Source organism: Panthera tigris, chromosome C2 (assembly GCF_018350195.1).
Source record: "Panthera tigris isolate Pti1 chromosome C2, P.tigris_Pti1_mat1.1, whole genome shotgun sequence".
Taxonomy (NCBI): Eukaryota; Metazoa; Chordata; class Mammalia; order Carnivora; family Felidae; genus Panthera; species Panthera tigris.
In genome coordinates, this window is record NC_056668.1 from 107,023,019 (window position 1) to 107,044,365 (window position 21,347).

At 35.0% G+C, this 21,347-nt stretch overlaps 1 protein-coding gene across 10 annotated transcripts in view; it reads right to left on the reverse strand.

Annotated features, from left to right (window-relative positions):
* Window positions 1–21,347, reverse strand: part of LEKR1 (leucine, glutamate and lysine rich 1) — a 208,509-nt gene that overhangs the window by 185,354 nt on the left and 1,808 nt on the right. For 8 of the 10 annotated variants that reach the window (XR_006222220.1, XR_006222219.1, XM_042999222.1 and 5 more), the window contains 2 exons: window positions 19,339–19,428; window positions 5,395–5,609 (listed from right to left, as the gene is read on the reverse strand). Coding sequence is in view for 7 of the 10 variants with exons in the window: in XM_042999222.1 (XP_042855156.1) it covers window positions 5,395–5,609; window positions 19,339–19,386 (263 nt within the window). In the remaining 3 variants the exon portion in view is untranslated. Of the gene's footprint in view, window positions 1–5,394; window positions 5,610–6,611; window positions 6,680–19,338; window positions 19,429–21,347 lie in introns of those variants that run through there. The other 2 variants (XM_042999223.1, XM_042999227.1) reach the window with 2 other exon arrangements.

Below are 21,347 nucleotides of genomic sequence, written 5' to 3' on the forward strand. Positions count from 1 at the left end.
TATTAGAAGTGCTTGCTTGTCTTGTGGAACAGTCACAGAACAAGTGACTCACAATCCAAGGTTTTACTGTACTTTGAATGTTAATGATTGAAATCATTAACAGAGTGTATCAAAAAATGAGATCCAAGTACATGTTGTCTGCAAGAAACCCATTTTAAATATAAAGACACATGTAGATTAAAAATAAAGCAGTGGAGAAAGATATATCATGCTAACACTAATCAAAAGAAGTGAGAATGTCTGTATTCATTTCAGACAGAGAAGACTTTGGAGCAATGACAGTTATCAGAGTTGAAAAGGGGTATTATGTAATGATAAAGGAGTCAATACTCCAAGAAGACATAATAATCCTTAACAACAGATCCTAACAACAGAGCATCAAAATATGTGAGGCAAAAGCTTATAGAATTACAAGGAGAAATAAATAAATCCACTAGCATGGTTGAAGACTTTAATACAAAAATGGACAGATACAACAGGTGGAAAATCAGTAAGGTCTTAGTTGAACTCAATAGTATCATTAATCAATTGATATAATTGACATCTATGGACTATTTCATCCAAGAATAGCAGAACATACATTTTTCTCAAGCTCACATGGAACATTCACCAAGTTAGGCCACATTCAGGGCCATAAAATACACTCTAACAATTTTAAAAAATTAAAATCATACAATGTCTGGTTCCACGAGGAAATTAAACTACAAATGAAACAGAAGAGCTGAGAAATCCCCAAATACTGGGAAATAAAAAAAGACACTTATGAATAACATATGGGTCAAAGAAGTCACAACAGAAGTTTAAAAATACTTTGAACTAAATGAAAATGAAAATACAACTTGCTGAAATGTATAGTATGCAAATCTATATGATCACCTATGTAGAAAATACATAACAAAATACATAACATACAAAAGTCAATAAATTTCCTATATACTATAACTACATGGAATTTGAAATTAAAAACAGATTACCATTTACATTAGCAACCCCCCCAAAAAATTAAATACGTAGGTATAACCGTGAAAAACTCTTAACAAAATATGTATAAGATCTATATAAGAAAATGAAATGTAGATGAAAGAAAACAAAGAATAACTAAATAAATTGAGAGTTATTCCGTGTGTGGATAGGAAGGCTCAATATTGTCAAGATATCAATTCTTCCCAACTTGATGTATAGATTTAATTCAGTATCAATCAAAATCCCACAAGTTATTTTGTGGATATGAACACACAGATTCTGAAGTTTATATGGAGAGACAAAAGACCCAGAATAGCCAACTCAATATTGAAGGAGAAAAACAAATTTGGAGGACTGACACTACCTGGCTTCAAGACTTACTACAAAACTACAATAATCAAGATAATGTAGTACCAGTAAAAACAAAACAAAACAAAACAAAACAAAACAAAACAAAACAAAACAAAACAGACAAAGATACTAATGGAACAGAATACAGAGTCCAGAAATAGATCCACATGAGGGCGCCTGGGTGGCTCAGTCGGTTGAGCGTCCGACTTCAGCTCAGGTCATGATCTCGTGGTTTCGGGAGTTTGAGCCCTTCATCAAGCTCTGTGCTAACAGTGCAGAGCCTGCTTGGGATTCTCACTCTGTTCCTCCCCCACTCACACTGCCTCTCTCTCAAAATAAATAAATAAACTTTAAGAAAAAAAGAAATAGATCCACATAAATACTACAGTCAACTGCTCTTCAACAAAGGAGCAAAGGCAATACAATTGAGCAAAGATGATCTCTTTAACATATCACGCTGGGAGCAACGATAAGACATCCAAGTGCAAAAAAAAAAAAAAAAAAAAGTAAAGAAAAAAGAAAAAAAAAGAATATAAGTACAGAGTTTACAACCTTCACAAAAATTAACTCAAATGTATCATGGATATAAATATAAAATGCAAAAGTATAAAATTCCTAGAAAATAACAGAAGAAAAATTAGGTATGTGCAAAAGACACATCCAATAAAGGACTATTATCCAAAATATACAAAGAATTCTTAAATCTCAACAATAAGAAAATAATCAATCTAATTTAAAAATAGGCAAAACATCTGAATAAACACTTCAGCAAAGATATACAGATACCAAGCATATGAAAAGATGTTCAACATCATATGTCATCAGGGAAATGAAAATTAAAACAAGATACCAATACACACTTATAAGAATGGCCAAAATCCAAAATACCAACAACACCAAATTCTGGTGAGTATGTGGTAACAGGAACTCTCACTCATTCATTGTCGCCAGGAATGCAAAATGATAGAGCCACTTTAGAAGACAACTTGGAGGTTTCTTACAAAATTATCCATACTCTTACTGTATGATCCAGCAATCACACTTGGATATTTATCTAAAGGAGTTGAAAATGTATCTGCATACAAAAACCTGCACATGAATACTTATGGCAGCTTTATTCATAACTACCAAAACGTGGAAACAATCAAGGTGCTCTTCAGTAGATGAATGGATAAACTGTGGAACATCCAGGCAATGGAATATTATTCAATGCTAAAAAGAAGTAAGCTCTCAAGCCATGAAAAGACATGCAAGAAACTCAAATGCATATTACTAAGTAAGAGAACTTGAAAAAGCTACATATGATTCCAACTATACAACATTCTGGATAAAACAAAACTATGAAGACAGCAAATGGATCAGTGGTTGCCAGTCTTTAAAAGGGACGAAAAGATGAATAGGCATAGCACATAGAATTTTTATCCTCAAGAATGAGATTAGTGTACTTATAAAAGAAACCTGGAAGAGCTCCCTTGCTTCTTCCACCATGTGAGGACATAGCGAAAACACCAAACCAGGAAAGAGTAGGAGGGAGGAACCCTTCCAAATATGCCAGCACCGTGGGACTTCCCAGCCTGCAAAACTGTCAGAAACAAATAAATAATGTTTATAACCACCCAGTCTATGGTACTTTGTTATAGCAGCCCAAATGGACTAAGACACCCACTGATAAGCAATAGATCAATAGCATAAAACAGAGTCCAGAAATAGACTAGCATAGAAATTACTAGGTGGCATTTCAAATCAAAGGAGAAAGAATGAAAATTTAATGAATGATATTGAGACAAGCCATACATTTCAAAAAGAATAAATATGAAATTATAAATCCACCAGACAAAATTAATTCCAAATAGATTAAAAAGTTAACTAAAACAGCAGTACTATAAAAGTTTTAAACATATGTTGTGCTTTCAACCTGCCTGAATCTAGGTTAGTGTTAGCCAGAGTGAGTTTCTGTTGTTTGCAATCAAAAGAACTTGACACAGAACCTGGACCAGAATTTGGCATGAAATATTAAAAAAATAAAAAATCAACACAGAAAAACACAATAAACAAAAAGACAGGCAAACATGAGGAAATATTAGCAACATATATAAACCAAACATAATGTCCATATTTTATTAAAAACTCCTATAAATAAACAAAAATAAACAAATAACCCAATAGAAATTTTGACAACAGATATGAACAAGTACTTAGTAGAGGAAAAAACAGAAATGTCTAATAAACATGAAAAAATGTTCGACCTCACTAGCAACAAAGAAACACAAATTAAACAACAATGAAAACTCAAGAAAAAAGTAAATTATTTGAAAAAAATTGAAAAACTCTAATATGAACATGTAGGAAAATGGTCTTATAAACTATTGGTCAAATTAACACTATCTTCTCAAAGGACAATTTGGTATACATTTATCAGAATTTTATTTTTTTTAATGTTTATTTATTTATTTTCAAGGGGGGATGGGGCAGAGAGAGGTAAAGAATCCCAAGCAGGCTCCACACTGTCAGCACAAAGCCCAACACTAGGCTCAATCTCATGAACCGTGAGACTATGATCCGAGACTAAATCAAGAGTCGGATACATAGCTGACTGACTGAGCTACCCAGGCACCCCTATTTATCAGAATTTTAAGTTGGCATTTCCTTTCTTTCAGCAATTTCACTTCTAGGAATTTATCCCATGAAAAACACATGTACACAAGAATATAAATATCAATACTATCTGTAAAAAAAATAATACCTGTAATAAGAAGTATTGGAAATAATCTAAATGTTGAAAAGAAAAATAAGTAAATTATGGCATATTCTTAAGAAGGAAAGTGTAACAGTTAAAAACAAGATTGCTCTATACACACTAACATGGAACAATTTCCAATGTATGTAATTAAGTGGCTCATATATGATATATTAGATATTTTAAAGAAATATATCTATAATAAAAGAAAAGGCACAATAAAGGATCTAGAAAGATATACACCAAACCATTAAAAGTGGTTTTCTCTCCAGTAAGAAGAAAGTAATCAGAATAAAAAGGGAATTCTTTGCCTTTACTTCTGTTTACTTCTTTTATTTTGTGTGTTCATATGACTTATATAATGCAATATTTTATTAAAGAAAGTAAAATGTGAATACCCCAAACAAAAGAATCTCTGCTCTGATAGGCAAAACCCTCCAAATCTAAAATTTTAAGCTGAATACTTCAAGCTTCTTATTTTTCTACTCAAACATTATGAAATAATTTATTATTCAAATTTGAAATTAAAGACACTGTAAGAAAATTTTCTTAGTAAAGGTCTAACAAATATCAGGTTCAACTGAGATTTAATGTAATTATAAAAGCTTATAACAAAATGTAATAGAAGCACTTAATCCTAGGAGATTTAACAAAGTTCCTACTTTTACAAAGACATGATATTCACTAAATTCATTAATTCAAAGTTTACTAACATCAACTGTCGATATTTTAAATGGAGAAATATTCACTTATAGGAAAAAGGAAAAGCCATAAAATACCAGCAAAAACCCTTCTATAGAAGTGTCTGTATAAACATACTGAAGTGTCGTTAGGCAGACTAAATTGCTGATTAGATTCAGCAGCAATTAGGAACCCAATCTTTAATTTTATTCCAATTTCAGTGACTTAGAATCATGTACCAATTTTAATGTTTTGGCATCCTTTCAAAACATGAAAACCTTATGCTATAAATCTAAATATTCAAGGCCATTTAAAAACAAATGTTAAGTCGCAAAACAACCAAAATTCACCTGATTTTGATAGACAAATCTTTCTAATGATAAATTAAGATATATATCTGGGGAAAAATATAACTTGACCCTTCCCAACTATGACTACTGAATGAACTAGTTTCTAATTATTCAAATAGTAAATATTATGCCTCAAAAGAAATGCTCAAACTATAATAATTAGGTTTAACAATTAGTAATAATTAATGAACAAACATAGGTGTATTAAAGTGTAAGTTATACCTGATATAGAGAAATTCCAGAAAAACATTCAAAGTCTATTTCCTGTACTTTCCTTTCGAACTAAATAAATGACAGAAAAGAATAATATACCTTTCTGTTTTGGATTCATTGTCAATTTTGTACTGTTCAAAATCTTGACTAAGAGACCGTAGCTTTTCTTGAAGTCTCTTTTCACGATCTACACTTCCTTGATAAAATTTCATCTCTTTTTCCATAGCTTTCATTTTTTCTTCCATAGCTTTAAACTCGTGAAGAATTAGATAGCTGACTCCACAGTACTTACAAACTTTTTCTTCAGGGGACATCTAGAAAATAGACATATATACATACATACATTGAAATGATATTTTTAAATTTCTGGCAAAGTTCCACTGAAGATGTTATTGCAACCACGCTGGTCAAATGAAGTAAATGCACAATGGACTATGCCATGGAGTAATAATTATGATGTTGCTGACATCTGGATAAAATTTTAAAAACTGGCATGACATTGACTCTGACACAGAATCTTGGAATTAAAAAAGGGTCTTTCAGAGTGATTGCTTCTCCATAGTATCTCTAAGAAAGATTTACTCTTGAAATATTTTCCATAAAATAAAACAAAAAATGATGAAAACATCTTTATAATTCTTGTTTTAAGATGAGTTTTCCATGAAGTGGAGAGAAATCGCTGGCCTTTCACTGCCAGCTGCACTGTGATCCTGGAGATGCCTCTTGGCTTTTTCAGATCTTATTTTTCCTCATTTATAAAATTATGGCATTGGACCAAATGAACTCTTAAGTTCCTGTTCAGTTTTAATATTTTATGATTTTTACAGAATTTACAACAGAATTCTCTCATATAACCATAAATAGCAAAAACATTTTAAACCCAATCTCTTCTAACTCTGTTCTTTTCCCTTCAGGTAGGTATGGTTATACCCATTTTATAGATAAGGAAATGGAAACCACTGAAGTTAAATAACCAGTTGGTATATGGAGACATTGGGATTAAACCCAGGTCTATCTAAAACCTACCCCCTGTAACCATTTGTGTCATATTTTTCTGCTATGGGTGAGTCAGCTTAACCCTCTTACTTCTTAAATAAATAAGAAGTTCATATATCTCTGGCCAGCATAAGGGCAGTGAAAAATGGAATTCCAGCAAAGTGAAGAGAGAGGTAATTCTTTTTTCTGTCTCAAGTATATAAATATTCCTCAAGTAGACTACTCGTCCTGCTATTCACAAAGGCTAAGAGATGGCTTCATTAAATATTTGCCCCAGGGCACTAAAATGAAAGCAACACTTGTATTCAAGGGGTACTTACTCTTAATGAAAACTCCCTTAAGACTGTAGAAACTGCTCCCACAACTAAGAGTGACACACTTCACCCACCTGTCAATGCCATTACACAAGAGTCAGTTGAAACAAATAACAAATCTTTACATAGTATCATTTTGTTCATCTAAAGTTCAATAACAAAAATTTCAAATTAAAAACTGCAATACTGTGGGATACAGGTGAATGACCACATCAACCATCTAACTGCCAGAGATACCAAATTTACAGATTTGTAAAACAACAAGTTTGAAACAAATCATAAAAGTAACTTGCATACAATCTACTCTAACCTGGATAAGAAGTTATCCAGATTCTATTTCAACCTCCCAAATGATGGGAAACTAGTTTGTAAAGCAGCCTGTTCTATCCTCTGACAGCTTCTCATGCTGACCCCAAATCTGCCTCCCTGGTAAGCGCACTGGCCCTAAATCTCCCAGTAACCATGTGGAACAACCCTAGACCTCGTTCTAATATTTAAAGACAGCTATCAGGAGCACTCCATATCTTCTCTTCTCCAGGTCAAAACTTCCAATTCCTTCAGCTGTTTCCCATATGACATGGTTTTGAATTTCTTCCTTATTCTGAATAATTTTCTCTGAACCTGTTCCAATGTTCTATACATGTTTCAAAGTTTGGTCCCCAGAATTTAATACTCCAGCACGGTTGGTCTCACTAAAACAGAGTAAGAGAGGGCTCAAACTTCCCTCATTCTAATATCTCATAAGTAATATCATTGGTAGTATCTTCTAATGCAACCTTCGTTCACAACAGTCTTTTCTATTTTTTATACGTTGATATTATATATTATTACTTGCTTTTGTGTTAAATAAAGCACCTATTAAAAAAATGCTTCAGTGTGAAACCATCTTTCATTATATTAAATATACCAATCTATTCCTTCTCACCTATGTTTGCTTTTTTAGAGAATTCACCTTCTACAGTCCTGGCTGCTCTGGTAATGTGACTAAATCTCCCTCCACCCATCAACCGTAGCCATGGCTGACTGGGGGATGAGGACTGGATATCAGACCTAGAAGAACCAAGCCCTAGGCTGGGATGAGCCAACCAGACTTGTAAGTGTTGAAGACCCAGGTATTTGGGACACCTTTAGGGCAGCCTGAATGGAGACGGATCTTCCACACAGAGTTAGCCACATTACTGGAATGAGAGAGAAGGGTGAGCAGACATACACAGACAAGATGAGACAAAGATAATCTGGATCCAAAGTAAGAAAGGAAAAAAGGAACCAATGACCTTCAAATTCCTCACTTCAGTTACTCGTGCAACCTAGCTTCCCTACCTGTCCTTTGGGATCCATGCCCAATCTTCCTGCACTATTCTCTTTCCTCCTTATGCTACCTATTTCTTGCAACCAATAACCCTCATTCTATTGTGTATCTGGTTTTTCAGATTGAAGTGCAGAAAATTAAATTATAATTATAATGTAAGTAAATTAATAACATATATATCTGCACATACATATCTTAGACACACATATATCTTTTTCTTTTTTTTTAAGTTTTATTTTTATTTTGAGAGAGAGAGAGTGGGGATGGGGCAGAGAAAGAGGGAGATACAGAATCCAAAGCAGGCTCCAGGCTGTGAGCTGTCAGCAGAGGTCAAAGTGGGGCTCGAACCTACGAACCACAAGATCATGACCTGAGCTGAAGTCGGAAACTTGACCAAATGAGCCACCCAGGTGCCTCTGACACACATGTATCTTAAAGATATGTATGTGTTAGACTCCCTTTATGTATTGACTTGGTGTGCAGGAAATTCTAAGCTTTGTGTCTCTTTGAAAATTGATCCTTATAAGCTGTTTTCTCCATCTAATTCATTGATTTAAAATGTTGAATATGACAAAACTGAGGAAAGAACTCCATAGCATGTCATATCTACTTGGTTGATACTGATCTATTACTCAGCACATTTGAAGAGTTGAAGGTACAACTTTTCAATTGATTATTAATCTATCCAATTATTTTTATAATCAGCCTATATTTACCCATATTGTCTTCAGGAATATTATGGCAAACTCAGTCAAATGTCTTCATAAATTCTATACATTCTATAGCTACTATAGGTCTTGGACCTAGTAACTGTATACAGCATCCACATGCTGATTCTCTTAATAAACATAAAATTGGCTCAAGGGTTACTGTTTTCTCTAGTATATCCTCACAAACCATCTTTTAATAAATACGTTCTAGTATATTGTCTGGAACTGAAATTGAGTTCACTGGTTATAATTTATGGCCATTTTATACCTGGAATGGCATTTGTATGTTATCCTCTTACTCTCTATGTGTTCTCAAAGATCACCAAGAGTAGCTCCACAATCCCATTCAAAGGTACTATCAGTCCCTGGGAATATAACTTATCTAGGTCAAGAGACCTGAACTAATTCAGAACAGATGGGTATTTTCTTATAATCCCTTTGGTCTTGTGAGTTTTGGTTCCTTCTCATCAATTTGAAAATTATATTGCTTACTTGAAGGCACTTTCATTCCTAACCTTATGCCTATTAATCACAGTTCTTGCCCAGATTCTGGCAAAATGCTTTATCTTCATTCTAAAGAAAACTCTTGCTAGGTGGAGCTCATCTGCAGCCTGATGTACAAAACAGAAACAGTATAAACTTCACAGCTACAAAAGCTATTAGAATGTTATTCTAATATTCTAAACAGCAATCAAGGCAGGGGCAGGTAGAGCAGAAATACATAAAGTAATACATTTTATAGAATAGGTATTCTAGAAGTTCAGCAAAGAATACCCAAAAAATGATATCATGAGCTAGAAAACAAGACAATCAAATTACAAAAGAATAAGTCCATAAGAAGAGTCTCCAGAATTCACCTAGTACGATCTAAATTACTGAATGATCTATGTTAGATAAGTATATTGAACAAAAGTTTTCAGTATTATTAACTTGTAAACAATTTTCCATAAGCAAAAATACAACAGAAAAAAAATGCAATAACACTTTCAAATTCTTAGTGTTTGTATGGGCTAATTACTTAGGATATTTCTGTGAAGCTTGAAAAATTATGAAATACTATAATTAGATTCCCACATGAAGTAAGTAAAAGTTATCTGTTTTTTGTGAAATATAATTTGTGCTTCACTCTTATAACTTGGCATTATGTCATCATTTTCTAAGTAAAATAATGACATGCTGTCGTTCTTGACAAAAGACCTATATCATGAGCAGGATATTTTTGCTTTCTACAAGACATGCTTTGGAGGAGGCATCAACAAATGCAGTATATTAAACAAATGTAGAGTCATTTAAAAATAAATTACAGGGGTGTCTGGGTAGACCAGTCAGTTAAGTATCTGACTCTTGATTTTGGTTCAGGTCATGGCTCATGGTTTGTGAGATCAAGCCCCATTTCTGCACTGTCAGTGCAAAGCCTGCTTGGGATTCTCTCTCTCCCTCTCTCTCTCTGTCCCTCCCCGACTTGCACTCTCTTTTTCTCTCCCAAATAAACATTTTTTAATAAAATTTTAAAAATTATAAACTTCTCAAATGTGGTATTTGTACTTTTAAAATTATAGTTACAGTAACACCTTAGATTGTGAGTAACATGTTCTGCAAACAGGCAAACATTTCTAATAAATTTTAACTTGATAAACGAGTGATGTCTTACAATATGAGTAGTACGTGACACCGAACATCATATAATCACAACTGAGCCAATGGTTCTCTCTCTCTGTCACTGCAGGATTGCAGGTGATCATCTCCCATGCTCAGATGCTCAGTCTCAGGTCACTCTGTTTGGCACAAACCAGTGATTTTTTTCAAACCGTTGGAAGGTGCCCACAACTGGCATCAGGGTATTTTTTGTTACTTCAAAGCACCTATGGACAGTCTTTTGCTTTTCTACACAAGAATAAGCTTAGGAAGGCTTTGCTTCATTCTAGGTCAGGCTGTCTGCAGATGGAGACCCTTTCCTCTGTGGCCTTATTACCAGTTACATTAAACACAGTATATGACAAGAGTTTATTAATGCCATACTGTAGTCAACATCTGTGCCAGCGTATACAATGGCACCCCACGTAGAGAAAGGTTGAAAAGAAAGGTGGTAAGAAGGAGTTAATTGCAGTGGAAGTTAAGAAGGAAATCATCGAGAAGTATGAACAAGGTATGCAAGTGGCCAAAATTACAACATTTTGTAAGCAGTGTATGTCTACAGAGAAGAACATTTATTACAACATTTTGTAAGCATCTCGTCTACAGAGAAGAAAAAGGCAGAGGAATCCCTCACTTCAAATGAGATTAGGGAGATGTGTAAAATCTGGGAAATAGTGTAAAATTTTGTAGAAAAGCACCACTCAAATAAGGCTATAGCAGTGCAAGCAATGAAATTGTTCAATGACAATGCAATGTCACATTTCTGCGAAATCCTCGAAAGGAAGCAAGAGCAAGTGTCATTGGATAGGTTCCTTGTTAAAACTGCACAAAAAGAAAAAGATTCCATTGAGCCAATAGATAGCAGTGATTCCCTTAGTGATACTGGAAGTTGTCCTACACAATAACCCTCCTCTCTCTTGTCTCCCTCACACCAGCCATGAAGGTTTTCAAAGGTAAGTACAGGTTAATTTATTTTTCTTTATATTTTGTATTTTATTTATTATTTTGCATTATATTACCATACTGTAATCATTTTTATATGAATATTTTGGGGTTGCAGAATGAATCATCTGAGTTTCCATTATTTTTTATTGGGAAATTTGCTTTGATATACAAGTGCTTTGAATTACAAGCATGTTTCTGAAATGACTTGTGCTTGCAAACCAAGGTTTTACTGTATTTAATATAGAAGTGATGCAAGTTTTTTAAAAGGTTAAATTAGGCTTCAAATCCTTTTCAAAGCTCCTGTCTGTGCTTGAACTAGAAAAGGCACTCCAGTAACCTCCTGCAGCCCGGCTGAACTATTCTCTGCTCTAAAACTATTCCTCCTTTCTTCTCCCACCCATCCCATGCTTGTTGTACTTGGATAAGGAGGAAAGAAACAGATAAACTATTCTATAAAGGAGGAAAGAAACAGATAAACTATTCCATAACACAGTATAAAATGTGACCCCTTCTAAGAGGTTCTCCACTTAAAAAGATGCAAAGAGGGTCTAGCCAGTGAATTTCATTTGGTTTGGGAGAAACATTTTAAGACAGAACAGTGGACCTTTTGAATCACCAGTTATACAGGCCACCTGACCATTTCATAAGGCCATCAGGACCCTTCCTTATCAATAAGTCAATTTGCTATACAACCAATTTAAAGATCAATTTTGTATAGAACATCTACAAAAACCCCTATAGCAACATAGGAGCAATAGTGAAAAAGTGAGTGTTTTTTTCACCTATTATCAGGAATAAGGCAAGGATATATATTTATTCTCTCTGCTCATATTCATCATAATGCTGCAAGTTCTAGCCAGAGCAAGAAGGCAAGAAGTAAATGCCAATAAAGAAAAGAAAAGAAAAGAAAAGAAAAGAAAAGAAAAGAAAAGAAAAGAAAAGAAAAGAAAAGAAAAGAAAAGAAAAGAAAAGAAAAGAAAAGAAAAGGAGGGAAGGAGGATGGAATGAAGGAAGGAAGGAAACTGTCCCTAATTTGAGCCGACATGGTTGCCTACATAGAAAATCCTGAAGAATCTACAATAAAACTCCTAGAACAAATAAGTTCAGCAAGGTCAATGATTGAAGATAAACATAAGAAAAACAATTGTATTTGTATACACTGCCAGTGAACACACGGACAGTGAAATTAAAAATACAACACCAATAATGATTGCTCAAAAAAATGAAATGCTTAGGCTTAAATCTAACAAAACATGTACAGTAGTTGTATGCTAAAAACTATAAAATGCTGATGAAAAAATCAAAGAAGATCTAAATAAACAGAGAGACATACTGAAGACTCAAAATATTAAAGATAGCAATTATCCCCAAATTTATAGGCTTAATGTAATTCTTATCAAAATTTCAGCAAGATTTTTTCTTAAGATATAGACAGGATTCTCAAATTTATATGGAAAGGCAAAGAAACTAGAAGAACCAGAACAATCTTAAAAAAAATAAAGTGGAAAGAATCATTTTATCTGATTTCAATACATACCGTATTGTTACAGTAATAAGACTGTGTGGTATTAACAAAGGGACAGACACAGAGATCAATGGAATAGAATAATGAACCCAGAAAAAGATCTGCATAAATATGCCAAATTGATTTTCTGCAATGATGCAAAAGCAATTCAGTGAAGGAAAGATTGTCTTTTCAATAAATGGTGCTGGAACAATTGGATACCCATAAGTTAAAAGGAAGAAGGGAAGGAGGGATGGAAGGAAGGAACTTAAACTAAACCTCATACCCTATATAAAATTAACTCAAAATGATTATGGACTTAAATGTAAAACATAAAAATATGATTTTAGAAGGAAAAAAAACCTAGGAGATTATCTTCAGGATTTTCTAGGCAAAGAGTTCTTATACTTGATACCAAAAGCATGATCCATAAATGGAAAAATTGGTAAGTTGGATTTCATCAAAATGTGAAACTTGTGCTCTGAAAAGGACCCTGTGAAGAGGAGAAAAATACAAGCTACAGATTGGGAAAAAAATATTTACAAACCACATATCTGACAAAGGACTATTATCTAGATTACACAAAGAACTCTCAAAACTCAACAATTTAAGGAAATCCAATTAGAAAACACATGGTCAAGGGGCGCCTGGGTGGCTCAGTCAGTTAAGCGTCTGACTTGGGTTCAGGTCATGATCTCAACGGTTCATTAGCTTGAGCCCCCATCGGGCTCTGCTGTCAGAGCAGCCCTCTTCGGATCCTCTGTCTCTCTCTCTCTCTGCCCCTCCGCTGCTGGTGCCACACACACTTTCACAAACAACTGCGCTCTCTCTCACTCTCTCTCAAAAAATAAAATAAACACTAAAAAAATTTTTTTAACTAAAAGAAAGAAAACACATGGTCGAAAGACATGAAGAAACATTTCACCTAAGAGGATACAGATTCCAAATAAGCACATGAAAAGATACTCATTGTTAGCCATTAGGAAAATGCAAGTTAACACCAAAATGAGTTATCACCATATACCTATCAGAAAAGCTAACATAAACACTAATGGCAACATCAAATTCTGGTAAAGATGCAGAGAAGCTAGCTCACTCATGCATCGCTGGCGAGAATGTAAAATGGGACAGCCCAAACTGGAAAAGTTTGACAGTGTCTTAAAAAACTAAACATGCAATGCAACTACTGTACAACCTAGCAATTGCACTCTTGGGCATTTATTCCAGGAAAATGAAAACATATGTTCGCATAAAAACATACACATGAACACTTACAGCAGCTTTATACATAATAGGCAAAAACTGGAAAAAAACCAGATGTCCCTCAATAGGTTAAACAAACTGTGCAGTACCTTTAGATTGTGGAATACCTCTCAGCAACAGAAAGAAATAAACTACTGATACATGCAACAACCTGAATAAAGCTCCAGAGAATTACACTGAGTGAAAAATCTAATCCCAAAGGGTTATATATTGCATTATTCAATTTAGATAACATCTTGAAATGATATAATTACTGGAGATCGATGGTTCCCAAGGGTCATGAATTGGGGATGGGAGGTGAGGTAATGGAGGTATGTGAAGAGGTAGGCTGAGGTAAATGCGACTATAAAAGGGAAACATGCGCAATTCTTGTTGTGATAGAACTGTTCTACATCCTGACTGTATCAATGTCAATATCCTGGTTGTGAGAGTGTAGTATGGTTTTGCCAGATGTTACCACTGGAGGCCATGGGGGAAGACGGGGAAGATGGGGAAGATGAGGAGGATGGGGAGGATGGGGAGGATGGGGAAGATGGGGAAGATGGGGAAGAAAAAGCTGGCATCTCTTAGTATGATTTCTTGCAACTTCATGTGAATCTACAATAATCTCGAAATAAGAAGTTTACTTGTAAAACAATAAAAATAAAAATAAATCAATCTGGGACTAAAATACAGAGATTAATCCATAAAGAAATTTTATTGAACAATGTTAAGAAATGTTGGCTTCAGACATAAATTATATATGACACACTTATGTTTATATAAATATGCTTCTAAAGTGTATTTCCTTCAATACCTATTTTTCCACTGGGAAACCTCACCTTAGTAGACTCCATGACCCTCTGTGGCCTGCCAACAGAAGTATTTTAGACTCAAAAAAAAAAAAAAAAGAAAAAGAAAAGGATTCTGGACTACAAATTGACAACTGCAGATTTTTCAAGATTTTAGGTCACAATATTAACAGAATAGTTTCTCCAAAAATCACATAGCTTCCTATTCCTTTTGTCATTAGACTTTAAGACTAAAATTGCTTCAAAACACAACACACATACCCACGCCCACACATAAATATCACTACTTTTCCAGGATGCTAGTGCTAACATTTCTATGACCATATTCTCTTTGTTTTTCCTTTAACTCAACACAAAATCTGACCCTAGCCACAGTGGCCCAAAATGACCTGGAAAATTACGTTTATTTTTTCTGGCAATGACAATCTGTGCTTGGAAATATAAAACTGTTATTCTGAATAAATTTCAAAGTTCCAAAGTACTAAAATTACTTTACTGAAACAGGACGAAATGAGCTGTTACTGCTAGGGAAAGGGATTGTTATCCCAGAAAGAACAGTGTGCACTCCAGCCTGCACCACCACTTGTGTTTTGTAAAATAAACAACTCTGGTCTCTTTATTTTACTTTGTGTTCTGTGGTAATAAATATCTCCTGAAGCTAAAAATCCTATTACAAGTGTTCATTTTGTCACCATTTTAAAAAAAAAAAACAAGAGATCAGTTTTACTTTTTGCAAAGTAACTAGTTTTTCCACAGTTTGTTGGAGTTGTTTTGACTTCTGCATATGTCCCCTGGTGAAAACAGCAAAAGGAAAGTTGTTGGTTGCTTTGTTTCTAAAAAGAGAACTCCGTATGTCTATAATATCAGTTGATATTCAGGAGGGGAATAAATATAGAATTATTACTTTGCTGATCTATAAGTACTGTTCAAGTTTTAAATCATGGCAATAAAGTCCTAAACTTAGAACAAGTTCATTCTGCTTCCAGAATGTTGGATGACAATTCTAGCAAAGCTGTTGGATACTGGAGGTCAGAGACAAGTAAGAGTTAGTTCAGTCTAGAGAGAGTAGATTCAGAGATATAGTCTAAGTACACACAGAAGTGAACTGTAGAGTCTAGCAGCAGACAAAGCGGGCAAGTGTGGTCCTGCTCTCCAGTACACAAGCCTGTTTTATATTTTCTGCCACTTAGGGATATGGAAGTCTGAGGCATGTCTGATGCTTGGTCAGAAACTGTGACAAAAAGCAAAAAGATTTAAGAATGAGAGTCAAAAGATTACTTTATTCTTTCTTCTCTAAGATTTCCTAAGAAATGAGACCAGGGGGAAGTAATTTAACATTAGGCTTCTAATCAGGCAATGGATTCTTTCAATATAACTGAATGTCATCAGCATTCTTCTCCCTACTTTCCCCACCACCTTTACTTTTTCTTGCAACTCTATTACTACCTGTTTTGCTATTAATAATAGAGTGTAATACACCTTCACATTCCTTACCATGTATCTTTCATGTGATTAATTGACCATCTATTTCCAGATCATACAGCAAAAGTATAGAAAGAAATAAACAAGAAAGGCTCACCTTCTCTTCTACACTAACTTTCCTTGCCTAGACACAGAAAAGAAAAAGAAAAAAGTAAAGAAAGAAACACAGCAGAAGCTTTTCTAGAAAGAAGAGCCACATAAGAACTAATATAGGGGCGCCTGGGTGGCTCAGTCGGTTAAGCGTCCGACTTCGGCTCAGGTCATGGTCTCACGGTCCGTGAGTTCGAGCCCCGCGTCGGGCTCTGTGCTGACAGCTCAGGGCCTGGAGCCTGTTTCGGATTCTGGGTCTCCCTCTCTCTGACCCTTCCCCGTTCATGCTCTGTCTCTCTCTGTCTCAAAAATAAATAAACGTTAAAAAAAATATTTAAAAAAAAAAAAAAAAAAGAACTAATATAAAAAGTTAACAGAAGAACAATTAAAAAAAAAAAAAAAAGCCTTTGAAAGACCTGTCACCACCTACTGACCTACACACCTCAGTTATTTGTTCATCCAATAGAGAAATGAGCACAATTCAAAGTCATGTGGGAAAAATGATTTGTTTTCTTCATCTTAATAATGCAGTGGTTCTAATCTGAGGTATTCCTATTAGCATTATAAGCTATATACCTATTTAACATGATTCTGTATGAAATGATGTATGCAAGTTGACTAAATAGATATACTGCCTGATCAGTAAGCAATTTAACAAGTTACATAATGGACAATCTAGATGAATCAAACATAGGTAAGAAGTTGTGAAAAAGAAATAACTGACTTATTCTTGGACTGTGCTTTAATAGGCTGTGGCTACATGTACACATTTTTGTTGCTTTATAATCAAGCCCAAAACAGTGCCTAGCACATAATATGCACTTGATAAATATTTGTGGTATAAATGTATCTAACTTGAGTCTGAAAAAGTGCAGAGCTGCATTTTACATTCTAAACATTCAGCAGGACCAGGGCTACAATCAGCATAATTGTCCAGGGACTTAGGCAGCTGAGTCTTTCCTGATGTCCCTCCTCTGCACTGTATGGACAACTGTCTGCCATTCCTGCCTTGAGAATAGAACTGTAGATTCGTGAAAGGTTTGGTTTTTATCATTTTTAAACGATTTACTTATATAGCACCTTAAACATGAGAAAACGGCATTTTACAATTCTCATAAAAATCTTGTCAAAATAAATACATACCTAACTTGGCCAGCTTTTTTTCACCAGTAAGTTTCTGTTACGTTGGCCTAGGATGCCCTATTCCCCGTCTGTATATAGAAATACTCAGCTTTCAAGGGCCAATCCCAATTCTGTCACCCACATAAAGCTCCTCCCTTGACCATCCTCCCCCACCTGTCCATATCAAAGAAGATACTACCTTGTATGATATTTAAATCATATACTGTTTTTTACAGTTATTTTTAAAAAATTTTTAATGTTTATTTTTGAGAGACAAACAGACAGAATGTGAGCAGGGGAGGGGTAGTGAGAGAGGGAGACACAGAATCTGAAACAGGCCCCAGGCTCTGAACTGTCAGCACAGAGCCCAATGCGGGGCTCAAACTCACAGACCGTGAGATCATAACCTGAGCCGAAGTCGGACGCTCAACCGACTGAGCCACCCAGGCACCCCTGTTTTTTAGAGTTATTTTTTCATGTCATTATATATCCTCTTCCTTGGGATCTGCAGTATGGATATTGTTTCTTCCAGACTGTTTTGTTTTGTGTCTTTTAATCTCTACCATACCAGCTTAGTATTTGCAAGGAACTCAGTTGAGGGAGAGAGGAAGGATATTCCATGTCTTCAAACACATATAAGCACCATTTCTCAGATAAGCATAGCATAGTTAAGCTCTCTCTGTGCTTACTATCTCTTATGTCCAATTTAAAAGGCGAAGCAAATTAAATGCAATGGTTTAAAAGGTCTTTTTCTGGGCTTTTCCTTTCCAGTGCCTGCTAGGTTGCATTTTACATAAATCTGAGGGACATGCAGTAACATTAAGCATTAAGTTAAATCAATGGCATGATTAATGCTAACAGGCAGCCCAAAGCAACATGCACAAAGGATAAAAGCATATCTGAGGGATGACTACAATTTTTAATTAAAAAGTAACGGATTGGTGGCTAATTAAGAGTTGACTGTAGATTTACTGAAAACCCTCAATGATTAATGATAGTTAATGTTTGAGGTTTTAATTCACAATCTGTCAATCAGTTTCAAAGAGACGTTTTAAACATTATACTGTTAACAATGTATGCATTGCCAAACTAAATACAGGATAAATGCTTCTGCCTGAGGACAGATATGAACTCACAGGGAGGAGAGCAGGATAGAAACTGAAAAATTCTTAACCAGATTCAATGAGTTGATATATATGAAAGGGTTTAAAACAGTGCCTGGTACATGATAAGTGGGAAGAATTGAGGTGAAATTGAAACAGACCCTTATATGGAGAGAGACACAAAAATTTAGCATATCACAAAATGTTACAAACTAACTGTAGCTGCTATAATGTTTTACTACTAATTATTTGCTACTAATTATTTGTTTTTGCAAATAGGGGGATCGCTTAAAATTTTAAACAGACCCGTTTATTTCCATTTTTCAAGCAAGTTTTTTTTTTTTCTGAAAAGCTGCCAAAAAAATATATATCTAACTATAGTATTTGGACATTCCTGAGGCCCTCTTTTCACAAGAGCTCCACAAACAGCTGGTCAAATACTGTGCTGAAATTATAGATGTCTTCCTTCACAGGTCAAACATTCTTTGCACTGAATTGAATTCTACAATCTGGCCATTATGATTGTTCCCCTTATACTCTATGAATTAATTGCAGATCCCCTGGCCAAAATAAATACAAAACCTCTGAAATCACTCCCCCAGGTTTTATTACTATCTACCTTTTTTTTATATATAAATTTTTTAAATGTTTTTCATTTATTTTTGAGACAGAGAGAGAGAGAGCATGAGCAGGGGAGGGGCAGAGAGAGGGGGAGATATTACTATCTACCTTAAAATGCTCTCAATGTTATGCTTTAATAACACAATATAATACCATACCTTTTGGATTTCTTCAGGTAACGCGTGCATGGGGATGTGACGATCCATAATTTCTCAAAATACGCAGAGGGAGTTCTGAAGTAAAATAATCTAAAAACATTGATGGCAATGGTCAGAATTGAAATTGTGAATAAAATTCAAATTAAAAGCTATAAATTCTTGGAGTAATGAGAGATAAATGGTGATAACTTTTAACAGTTATTTCATCAACTCAGTATTAAAAGGTACAACTGGACCTTTTCAATTAGCTATTACGCCAATAGAACAGGAAAGATAACAGATGACTAAGTCAGAAATATTTTCTTCCTTTAGAACTTTATAGTCTAATTGTAATTTCTCTGGTGGTTTATTACTAATTACTTGTTTTGCAAATACAGAATGAATGTTAATTTTTTTTTAATTGTTGTTAATGTTCATTTATTTTTGAGAGAGACAGAGTGTGAGTGTAGGAGGGGCAGAGAAAGGAGACACAGAATCCAAAGCAGGCTCCAAGTTGTCAGCCCAGAGCCTGACGCCGGGTTTGAACTCACCAACCGTGAGATCATGACCTGAGCTGAAGTTGGACACTTAACCGACTGAGCCTCCCAGGCACCCCTAAATGTCACTTAAAATTTTAAATAGACTCATTTATTTCTGTTTTCTTTTTTTAAAGGGTTTTTTCCAAAAAGCTAATAGAAAAATATCTAGGGGCGCCTGGGTGGCCCAGTCAGTTAAGCGGCCGACTTCGGCTCAGGGCATGATCTCGCAGTCCATGAGTTCGAGCCCCGCGTCGGGCTCTGTGCTGACCGCTCAGAGCCTGGAGCCTGTTTCGGGTTCTGTGTCTCCCTCTCTCTGACCCTCCCCTGTTCGTGCTCTGTCTCTCCGTGTCTCAAAAATAAATAAAACGGTAAAAAAAAAAAAAAAAGAAAAGAAAAATATCTAAATATAGTATTTTAGTTCAGCAGATAAGAAAAACAATTGTGACATGAATGCTGGTTTAAAGGATGAAGTACAAAAAATATTTAGAGTTATCAGATTAAATATGATATGCAGACACTGAAAAGTCATGAAACTATGAGACGTGCTAATTTTACTCAAGATGAACATTTATATAATTTTATGCAGATATTTTACCTAAATAAATTTTCATTTCTAATATAACAATTCAACATAAAATCCTATTACTACTTTCATAAAACCACACAAGATGAATGGAAGGAACACTTTTGGTTCTTTTTTTTTAAGTTTATTTATTTATTTTGAGAGAGAGAGAGAGAGAGAGAGAGAGAGTGAGTATGAGAACGGGGAAGGGGCAGAGAGAGAGGGAGGGAGAGAAAATCCCAAGTAGGCTTCGCACGGTCAGTGTGGAGCCTAATGCGGGGCTCGAACTCAAGAACCAGGAGATCATGACCTGAGCTGAAATCAAGAGTCAGAAACCAACTGAGCCACCCAGGTGCCCCTGGTTTTTTTGTTTGTTTGTTTGTTTGTTTGTTTGTTTGTTTTTTTATCTTTCCCAAATATGGAGAAAGAATACACAGTCCAGTTTCATGAGAGATGCTTATATATTCATCTAAGGACTTGAGGGGCAGAAAGGAGGCAGCAGAGAGGATACAGGCACAATTCCACAGCAATGAAGAAAGTCTGAGGGCTGGGAGTGGTAGACTAGGAACAACCAAGGAGTTCAGCAAAGAAAGATGTCTTATCTTTCTGGTGGGAGTGGCGAATTAGGGAAGGCTTCCTGAAGCTGTTTGCTTTTGATCAGAGCAGGATTTTGACACAAAGATAGACTAAAGAGGCACAGTACTCTATCAGAGACAGCAACTCAGGCACAGCGAGGTGTCAGGGAAATTGTAGTTAACATAAGTTCCTGGAGCGGCAGTTTTTGGTTTTTTTTTTTTTTTAAGTCGTGCAACCATTGGTGGAAAGGAAATTCCCCATCCCCTTGTGTTAGCACAAAGCCTGTTGTTTTAATGAGCTGCTGTTTAGAACAAATAACTAATGAGCTGTCTTCCCATATAAACATAATATGT